Source organism: Phanerochaete carnosa (assembly GCF_000300595.1).
Source record: "Phanerochaete carnosa HHB-10118-sp unplaced genomic scaffold PHACAscaffold_12, whole genome shotgun sequence".
NCBI classification, from domain to species: domain Eukaryota; kingdom Fungi; phylum Basidiomycota; class Agaricomycetes; order Polyporales; family Phanerochaetaceae; genus Phanerochaete; species Phanerochaete carnosa.
This window is the reverse complement of record NW_006767639.1, coordinates 987007-995920: the sequence shown is the minus strand read 5'-3', so window position 1 is coordinate 995920 and position 8914 is coordinate 987007. Positions and strand designations below refer to the sequence as shown.

The 8914-nt window shown below is 54.4% G+C and overlaps 4 protein-coding genes and 1 non-coding gene across 5 annotated transcripts; all 5 read right to left on the bottom strand.

Moving 5' to 3' along the window:
• Positions 1 to 757: 757 nt before the first annotated feature.
• PHACADRAFT_t147 lies at positions 758 to 865 on the bottom strand. Its single transcript has one exon. It is a non-coding gene; the product is annotated as a tRNA-Lys (tRNA).
• A 305-nt stretch (positions 866 to 1170) lies between these two features.
• PHACADRAFT_188542 (uncharacterized protein) lies at positions 1171 to 3671 on the bottom strand. Its single transcript, XM_007401354.1, has 3 exons — positions 2927 to 3671; positions 2593 to 2879; positions 1171 to 2541 (listed from the first exon to the last, which is right to left on the bottom strand). The coding sequence occupies exons 1-3, from the start codon at positions 3367 to 3369 to the stop codon at positions 1346 to 1348; spliced, it is 1926 nt and encodes a 641-aa protein (XP_007401416.1). The 5' UTR covers positions 3370 to 3671; the 3' UTR covers positions 1171 to 1345.
• A 263-nt stretch (positions 3672 to 3934) lies between these two features.
• PHACADRAFT_264841 (uncharacterized protein) lies at positions 3935 to 4827 on the bottom strand. Its single transcript, XM_007401353.1, has one exon. It carries the CDS (start codon positions 4802 to 4804, stop codon positions 4538 to 4540), a length of 267 nt encoding a protein of 88 aa, XP_007401415.1. The 5' UTR covers positions 4805 to 4827; the 3' UTR covers positions 3935 to 4537.
• Positions 4828 to 4858: 31 nt separating this feature from the next.
• PHACADRAFT_264839 (uncharacterized protein) lies at positions 4859 to 6709 on the bottom strand. The gene has a single exon (XM_007401352.1). It carries the CDS (start codon positions 6675 to 6677, stop codon positions 5457 to 5459), a length of 1221 nt encoding a protein of 406 aa, XP_007401414.1. The 5' UTR covers positions 6678 to 6709; the 3' UTR covers positions 4859 to 5456.
• Positions 6710 to 6712: 3 nt separating this feature from the next.
• On the bottom strand, positions 6713 to 8111 carry PHACADRAFT_105903 (uncharacterized protein; the record flags this gene model as incomplete). The annotated part of the gene is made up of 4 exons (XM_007401351.1): positions 6713 to 6823; positions 6990 to 7094; positions 7118 to 7712; positions 7768 to 8111. 4 exons carry the CDS (start codon positions 8109 to 8111, stop codon positions 6713 to 6715), a joined length of 1155 nt encoding a protein of 384 aa, XP_007401413.1.
• Positions 8112 to 8914: the final 803 nt, after the last annotated feature.

The following is an 8914-nucleotide window of genomic DNA, read 5'->3' as shown; positions in this document are numbered from 1 at the left end:
TGCCGTATGTTACTGGTGCATTTCGCGCGCTATTCCCGCTGAGTGCCACTGCATGCTCCGGCAAGCATGGCAAGTCCTTGTCCTCTTTCACGCTCATCGCGACAATAGCTATGTGCGGCTCAGCGGCTCAGCATCCGAGCCCAGCTCTGGCTGCTGAGCGTGATCGCTTTCCTGGTACTACACTTACCGTGGACTCGCAGCTATATGGTAGGACTTCCGCTTATGCGCCGCCGCTCGCCCCGATGTCCATTTGCTCCCGATAACTACTTTGGCGACGCATTGATCGCCATCGCCGTTCCCGGGACCTGGCTACTTTGCAATACAATGCAGGCTTCGGGGCTTCTGTGCCCGATCCCCGCAAAGTCCATCCATCGCTTGCTCGGCGAAGTACTCGTCCAGCCACTACCATGTTCCTGGCGGCAAATATAAATATAACTCTAGACCTATTGATGGTGTTGGCGTTAGCCAAAATAGCGGTCTGTAGTTCGTTCCTGTCCACCGTCTAAGCGGGCTCATCATTCTTTATGCCCCGCCGATAGTCTCCGCGGACGGGATGACGCGTCGGATAGTGTCGCGAGGGGCCTCGAGCTCGGGGACCTAACACAAGGCACCATCTGTAAAACGCCGAAATCTAACGGTCAAAATTAGATTGCTGCACAGTACATGGTGCATACGGTGTAATGCCAGAAACTTGTGGGTTTCTGACATGTCAGACATGATGACGGGCGTGAAAAAGAGAGACAAGAGCAAAATAACTAGCCCACCGCGAGGGTCGAACTCGCAGCCTTCAGATCGCACTCGGATCGCGTGCTTTACACCCGCGCTCTTAAGAGTCTGACGCTCTATCCGATTGAGCTAGGCGGGCGATATATTATGGCGCAAGGAGTATGATAGAACAGCCACATAGCCAACTCCCGTCCCGGATAACCAGTCTCGCAGCAAGTCTGGCCTTGGTATGCACGAGACAGTCAGACCCCGGCTGTCAGCAGAAAGACTTTGAGCATGCTCCCAGCAACTTCACTGGCGAGAGCGCAGAAGTTTGAGCCGTGTAGTGCCGCGTCCAGGATGCAGCACGCCTAGTACCATCTTCGCTGGACGGGGATTCGCATGATGTTATGGTCACCGAGCACGTACGGTGGACAATGACACTCGTCTGTACATTCACCCACACTGTCGGTTGTAGGGTATCTCCATTTAAAGCTTTATATCCCATGAAATACTGAATCCATTGCCGGCAATCCAAAGTCCATGTAAACTATGTAATGTCCTTCTCAACTTCGTGTCAAGATTTTCGAAGACTATGCAGGCCCAAAAGATGAGCAATACGAAGCATTACGCACAGCGCCTAATACTCGAAAGATTCCCTGATAATTGCATCGTTCTTCATGCCGCGCTCGCCCAACTCCTTCAGCATCGATTTCTCGAACTCTTCAGGGCCGCACATATATGCCTTGCGGGAAGATAGATCCTGCACGCCGTCGAACAGGCTCGCGTCAATCCTGCCGCGGTGCGCTTTGAACGTGACCTCGAGCTCGTCCGTGGGCGGGAGCTGCGGGAAGGATGGGATACGCCTCTGCGAGAAGACGTGGATGACGAGACGGAGCTTCGGCGTGCCCTTGCCGAGTGCCTGCGCAATGAGAGGGACGAGCACCTGGGGCTCACGCGTCGAGAGTGCGAGGACGACGTCCCAACGCGTGTCGGACGGAGGCGCTTTCGCGATGGCGGAGAGCATGCTCATGAACGGCGTGAGTCCGATACCGCCCGCGAGCCAGAGCATCGACGTCGCAGGCGGCTCCTGTGACGCGGACGGCGAGGAAGGGAGGGAGAGCATGAAGCTGCCCGCGATGCCGACCAGCTTGACCTGCAGTCCGAGGGGGCGTGTGTCATCGAGCAACTCAGGGCGCAGCTCGGTGAGCTTGCGCGCAATGGTGAACAAGGCACCCGTGACGGCGCCACCCTCCTTCTCGCGCATGGTAAGGTCAAACTTCTTCGTGCCTTCTGTTGCGAGATGTGCGCTAGAAACAGTCCAGGTTCGGATACGGTCGTCGTTGACGCTGGTGGGTTTCCAAGGAGCCATGTGCTGGTACTTGACCGTGCCGACCATGTCAGAGAAGTCGAGGATCGCCGTCTGGCCAGGTTGTATGGAGATAGGTTTGGACGACTCCCAGGTAAATGTGGCAAGATCCTCACTGAGGAGCCGCACACTAGCCAAGGTGACCGATGTCTCTTCGTCGAAATACTTCGATGTTCCGGCTGCAGTTTCCTCCGCTAGCAAACGTACCGGTGGACTGTACGGACTGGGGGTCGCTGACGTGCCAGGTCGCTGACGGACGGGAAGGGCGTCGCGAACAAACGAGTACCCGGTCACTTCGAGAAGGGTTACCACCCGTTGGCGTGGCATAATGGCTTGCGCTTCGTGCCCAACAGCTGTACGCGCGTCACCAGTGAGATAGAGGACGTCTCCTGTGACAAAGTCCACGATGGTGACGCCAGCCACAGGTGTAGCCTCGATGTTGCCCAGCGAAGTCATTAAACGATTCCCTGAAAATGGGCGTAAGCATTTAAGTGCAATGCGAACACCGAACTACGTACCTGAATAGTCCGGAATCACCAGCGTCTTGCCATCTGACCTCACACGTACCCAGCCCTTTTTTCCGCCCCGCTGATTCTGACCGACATGTGAGGGGAACCTAATTGCTTCCTCAGGCTTTGCACGATACGAGGTGCCAATGAAGATGGTGTCCGCCTCGCGCACGAAATCGACAAGCTCGTCCGGTAAACGTTCATTATCTTCGAGGTTGGGCCGCTTGTGGACAACGACAGGTGACGTATTACGGTGGGGCTCAAGTTGACGAAGGTTGATATATTTCGGGCAGTTCCTAGACGGATGTTAGCACAGTCTTCGAAAAAGATGAGGACGACGTACCCTATGGCCTGGTTGACTATGAGCTTCAATCGGAACTGATCCTTCTTCTGACGCATTGCGAAGATGTGTCCAGCAAACTTGTTCCTTCGGCGAGTGGAAAGTTCGATACCAATACCTGCCGCGAGCATTTTCTCGCCGTCAAAATGTTCGTGGTTCTCCCAGAAGGGATCTCCCTCCCATACTTTGATCTCCATGTCGAGGCGATTCCATGAGGGACTGGAGACGAAGCCCGGCTCGCCCGTGCTGCCGGCGAAAATAGACGTCCAGGGACGGTGTTGGTTGTCGAGGGTGGTAACAGGAATGAAGGGCAGCCGTGTAGTATGGAACTCACGGTGCTGTTCGTCCATCTCGCCATCAATCCAGGTGTACGCCATGGACATTGGGCCTGCAAAACCCAGCTTCTGTTGGATAGAACGCTCGCCTCTGTGCCAGCCCTGCAGCATGATGGTGGTAGTAGTTTTGAAACAGAGAGTAGTATTGTGGATTTACGGCCAGCGACGGCGGAGGCGTTATATGTTTCCACTGCGAAGTGTCAGCAGGTGGGACTCGGGCCCGTGACATAGCACGCATAAGCTGCCGATCATGCGGTGACGGCTTCCTGCAAGCTGCTTGTATAAGCAGTGAAACGCCTGGTGTGCGTTTAGCAAGAGGATGAGAAAACACCGAGGCTACTGTGACACACATCGCCGAGACAGCGCCGAACGGTGCCCAGAGAGATGATGTCGTCGATGGAGTGGGCGGGTGAGCAGTGGCCGCAGTTAGCGCAGCTGGCGGCGGCCGTGACAAAGGACTATGACATCCGCACGTGATATGTGACAACAACGTGACGCACGTGACAATTCATTATTCCGCTAGGCGCGACAGGTCTCCGAGCCACTCGCCTCGTTAGGCTCGCCCTTGATGCGCACACAACGTCGAATCTCTGAAATGTTAGCTCTAGGAGAGATACATGCCTGAAGAAGGTACTGCGGATTGCTGCGCGCATCACGTAGGACAGTAGTCTCACGGCCGCTCCCAGCATTTCCGAAGGAAGGCACGCGAACGCCGCGACGCCAGCTCTAACTTCACTGGTGAAAGCGAAACACCGCGACAAATCGAAGGTAGGGTCATATGGATCTGACTCTGACTACGGCCAAGGCAGGGCGATCACTGGGTCCCGAGTGACAACGAGAAGGGTGCGACTCGCCGGCATGACACATTCGTCTTCATGGCTTTTGTCAGGCGGGGGTTGAGCTGGGTCATGCATTAATGTTGTGCTGGCCGATCGTCTCGAGGCCTTTTAACCAACCCGTGCTCACGGAGGGCTACGACACAACGATCTTGCTGGCGTTTGCAATAAGGTCCAACTATTCGATAGCTATGCCAGACAACTTCGTACCAGCTGGAGGCAATGGTATACACGTCCGGATATGTAGTATGTTCCCAGTTGGCTTGGCATTGGTCTATCTCCTATGCTGAAACAGCAGGGAAGACTTGCTGACATCCCTTGACAATCTACCCTAGTCCACTCCGGGGTCGCAGATGTAAATCCTTCTGGTTGCAAGGGCAAAGTCTTGTTGCTTACGACCTGAGTCGAGGAGTACGGATGTGCTGATGCTAACATCATTCATCTCAAACTCTTCCTCTGCTTCCATCAATCGTCACGCTTGGAGTTGCACGCATCTTCTCTTCGAACTCAGCACCCAGTACATCTGGCGACGAACGGGATTTCTTGAGGCTCCTGCCTCTCCTCGAATCATCGAGCGTTAGCAGTGTACAAGACCAGGTGGCGATCAAGCGTCTACGAGTACTCCAGTGGCCGTCGCACATCTTGACTCCTTCCTCGCCTGTCCGTCGTGCTCTAGCTCGATTAAACCTGTGGTTCCATAGGAGTGGCATGTTCTCTGGGTGTGTTGCATTGCGAGCGCCATCCAATCTGAGCGCACTGACCATACCAATTCAGGTCGGTGTCGAGATAACTGACCTGGACAGGGAGAATTCAGGTGGATACACGGTCTGACTGACGGAACCAAGCAGGTGATATGTCATCTCCCGTCTCCCGCATAATGGCATCGTGCTCATCGACTACAGCTCGTCGTGGCGATTAACCTCAACTTCGCTAAATACGTCGTCTTGTACTCTATCTTCGACACAAGGTATCTTCGATCATCTGCGCGAGATGGAATATTGTCTGCGGGTCTCGCGCTTGTGCTGTGACAAGTCACTGCCCACGGCCTGCGCAGAATGCCCAGCCGGCACTGTTATATAAGACGCGTTGCTGCGCAAGGTCTATGAAGCCTAACTCTGCGGTCCCTACGTCAGGCGGACACTAGGCATCTCGCCGTCACTTCTGCCGCTCAAGCGTCTGCCTTTTGCGGACCTTCTGTCTTGTTCATGCTTCAATACTCTCCATACACAGAGACACCTCCCGCTCATCGCATACCGCGCTCGTGCCGCATAGCAATACCAGACAATCCGCGTATTTTGCTACGTTTAACCTACGTGTTTTTACTAATACGATGCATTGGACGGGGAAAACGTCGCTACTACGCTATCGCACTCGTAATGCATCCTGGATGTTGTACAGAATCAGAGGTCCATGCGAGAGCTGTGCCAGAAGCGTCCGACTGTCAGGCAAAAATTGAATCGCTTTGAAATCCCAGCCTTCTCCGGCACCCTCGAATTTGGCGACGAATGTCCCGGACCTCGCGTTGAATACCTGGAGATCTCCGTTTACTGTGCCTACGGCAACGAACGCACCATTTGGAGAGTATAGGAGATGTTGCGCTCTGGCTGAAAATTGGAAAACACGGCGTAGCCCGCCTGTCCACGAATCGTAGGCGATAGCTGTGTTGTCCGCCCGACAGGCCGCCATCACCTCGGCGCCATCTGGGGAGAACGTTACGGAGGTCGAGAGAATCTTCGGGAACTTGATCGTGAGAAGGTTCCTGCCGGTTACCGCGCTCCAAATCTTCATTTTGCCGTCGTCCGACGCAGTGACTATGCGATCGCCTTGGTAGGACATCGAGCAGTAGAGCGGTCTCGTTGACTCCCGCTGTATTATGGCGATGCGTTTATGGGTGTTGGTGTCAAATATGATGCAGGAGTCCTTCAACTCGATGTAGAGGCGTAAGCTATCCGGGGAGAAGGAGAGCTTGCGTATATATCCATGAACCAAGATGCTACTCATTTTCCGGCCGTCCTTGAGGGTCACGTTTGTGCCTTTCCAATGGCTGACAGCGCTGAGTACGCCGTTCGGTGCATATACGACGCTGAGAATTGGCCTACAGAACGAGTTCCGCCATGGACTCTCAAGTCTATGACCGCTCTGAATATCCCAAAAGGTTTCGCAGCCTGCCGAACACGAAACAAGGGTTTTATCCCGGGAGCAAAATACCAGAAATTTGGCTGCCTCGGCAGGAGTTGAGCTTGAAAGGTCCCTGTGGTGTAGATGTTGAACCAGCAAGCTATCGGAGAGTCGCCATATGAGGATATCGCCGTCCTCAAACGACGCCGCGAGAAGCGTGCCATCACTTGACAGGGTGGCGGATGCGCAGTTACGGAAACTGTGCGAATCTTGAGTATCCATGAAGATGATTCGCTTCGACTTCAGGGGTTGGGCGGAGGTTTCGGCGGGGCCAATGAAGACCTGCCAGTCTTCCAGAAGGCCAGCACCATCAACGGTGATGCCCGACCATTTCTTCAAGTCGGTACGCGTGATTCTGCGATGCGCAAACGCACGAGCTCGCTCATGGGTGACCACATCTTCCATGCACAGCGATCCAACTGCACCAGAAGTCGTCGTCCTTAGATATTGCAACACCACAAGGAGACGAGAGACTTACGTGTGTCATCAACCCTCACCGGAGGCTGCAATTGGCGAAGATAGCTTGCAAAATCGACTACCCGATAGCCATTCTAGAGGAAGGTGAAAGTGTTAACCTTCGAGCCTTCTGATGATACGTGGAATACATACGACAATGCTCTCGATCTGGTTGTCGCTTGCGATGGCAATCTCGACGTCGGTGGTCTGCGGTTTCAGGTAAACACGATGAATCAAACTGTTGACTAGACTTAGACTTACCTCCAATATGTAGTCTAGAAGGATGTCCAGTGGATCGAGAACCTCACCCTGCTCTCGTATCAGCTTGTGTGCATTGCAACACATCCTGAAGAAGTACATACCTCGCTTTCGAGCTCCAGCATGCTCACCTCGTCTAGATCCTGGTCCCACGCCACAACACCTTCCATCCCCGAAGTACCCCTTGCGTCTCCTGAATCCGGAAGCACGTGATAGCCCGCACTCGCAATCACTTTCCACGGAAATCCCGGCCGCCTACGTAGTTTGTAGCGCTTCAAGAAGGGGCACTGGTTCCTCTTGGCCTCTGGGACAGGGAGACCGGACGCCTTCGCGGAGTAATTCTTACCTTGACGCTGCATGCGTGGACCCCTCACAGAGCTCGTACGCGAGCCGCCCATCTCGGCCCCCACAGCGTTACCAACACGACCTTTAAGTGAGAACTTAGTCGTTGTGGTCGTGTTGCGGAAGGCAACGGCTGCCCAGTCCGACGTAGTCTTCACCCATCCTCTGATCACGATGATACTCTCTTGCTGAATAGCCTGGCCTAGATCGTCCTTGGCATACGCGTACCATTTGTCGTAGTTCCGGGCAATGTACGTGTGAAGGAGATGGTTCTCGAAGAGCGACTCGGTATGCGCCTCGCTCTGGAGTACGAGAACTGCCCCTTGTGCTGCCTTGCACGTGTAATTAGCACTGAGAGTCGCGGAAGCGCCTACGCTAGTCGCCCTGCAGACCGTCAGCGGCGGAAAAGCATTTCACGGCTATGCAGAATAACGCTCACACATCCACAGACGCATGCATCTCCTTCCTCTCAACTCCATCGCTGCAATAATGATCCGGAACGAGCGGGCAGCTTCTGGAGTCGATTTGCAGCACATCCGGAGGCAAGGACTCGATATTCTCGAAACGCTTCGGCCAGAACTTGACCTCCTTCTCGGGTGCGGACGTGTCCAGGTTAAATAGCCTGACAAAGGCACCCTCTCGCATGAAGCCCACGTCGCCAATATGCGGCTCCCCCGTCACATGCGGTTCCGGGTACCAGAGCGCGTGGCCCAGATGAAGTGTGTCGAGACTGGATGAATAGATCTCGTCCGGAGCGGATGGCAGACGCTGGCTGAAAAACATGGCGACCAAAAGGGAGGTTTAGCGCAAGTTGAAGAAGCAAGCCCAAGGACGACTGCGCAGACCGAGCCAGAGACACCCTGGGAGATGGCGAGCACAGTTCCAGCGCCATCGGTCTGATGGTGTCGCACGAAGAAGACTGGTCTGACTGGATGCCTAAACTTTGAAAAGGCCTGCAGCTGAGACAATGCATATCGTAAGAAATTTGACTCACCAGCAACCGTAAGATCATTCGGATACGATGTGCTTGCTAAGTGGAATATTTGGGGCGTATTATACGAATAACAGCACCCCAAATCCCGCAAGTTGAGATGCTTTCAGCGTACGGCGTCAAGTAGGGTGGCGGCGACGGTTTGGCTAAAAACAAAATGTAGAACAATATCAATATCTTCGGAGTGCCGCTTGCAAAAGCATAGACATCTTTGTGGTAGCTCAGTGCTGGTCGTCGATTGCAAGAAAATATGGCGAACTCTGGGACTCAAAAGCGATGTACGAATCTGCATCGGACTTCGAAAAAGCGAAGTGCGGATTCTGGTCCCGAGCGCTGATGGGAACGGCTGGCTTGCGAGACTACAACACGAGAGAAATTTGGAACTTTTTTGTTACAAAAAATATGCGAAAACAGCCTGAAAAAATAAGTAAGAAAATGCCATATTTTTCCTCCCGGTATCCGGCGGCCCGGCGACTCGGCAACCCGGCAGCCGAGCCGATTGTCCGCCAGGCCATTGTCAAAGCGCCCGTGGCTGCGGCACCCGGCGGACAATCGGCTCAGCTGCCGGGTTGCCGAGTCGCCGGGCCGCCGGATA

Excerpts from the sequence above, each read along its gene's own strand:
- PHACADRAFT_188542 (XM_007401354.1), bottom strand. The coding sequence starts at position 3,369 with ATGCTGCAGGGCTGGCACAGAGGCGAGCGTTCTATCCAACAGAAGCTG. Across the intron at positions 2,880-2,926 it reads ATAGTCAACCAGGCCATAGG|GAACTGCCCGAAATATATCA; the intron begins GTACGTCGTCCT and ends ACATCCGTCTAG. Across the intron at positions 2,542-2,592 it reads GGTGATTCCGGACTATTCAG|GGAATCGTTTAATGACTTCG; the intron begins GTACGTAGTTCG and ends GCCCATTTTCAG.
- PHACADRAFT_264841 (XM_007401353.1), bottom strand. The coding sequence starts at position 4,804 with ATGCCACTCCTATGGAACCACAGGTTTAATCGAGCTAGAGCACGACGG.
- PHACADRAFT_264839 (XM_007401352.1), bottom strand. The coding sequence starts at position 6,677 with ATGGAAGATGTGGTCACCCATGAGCGAGCTCGTGCGTTTGCGCATCGC.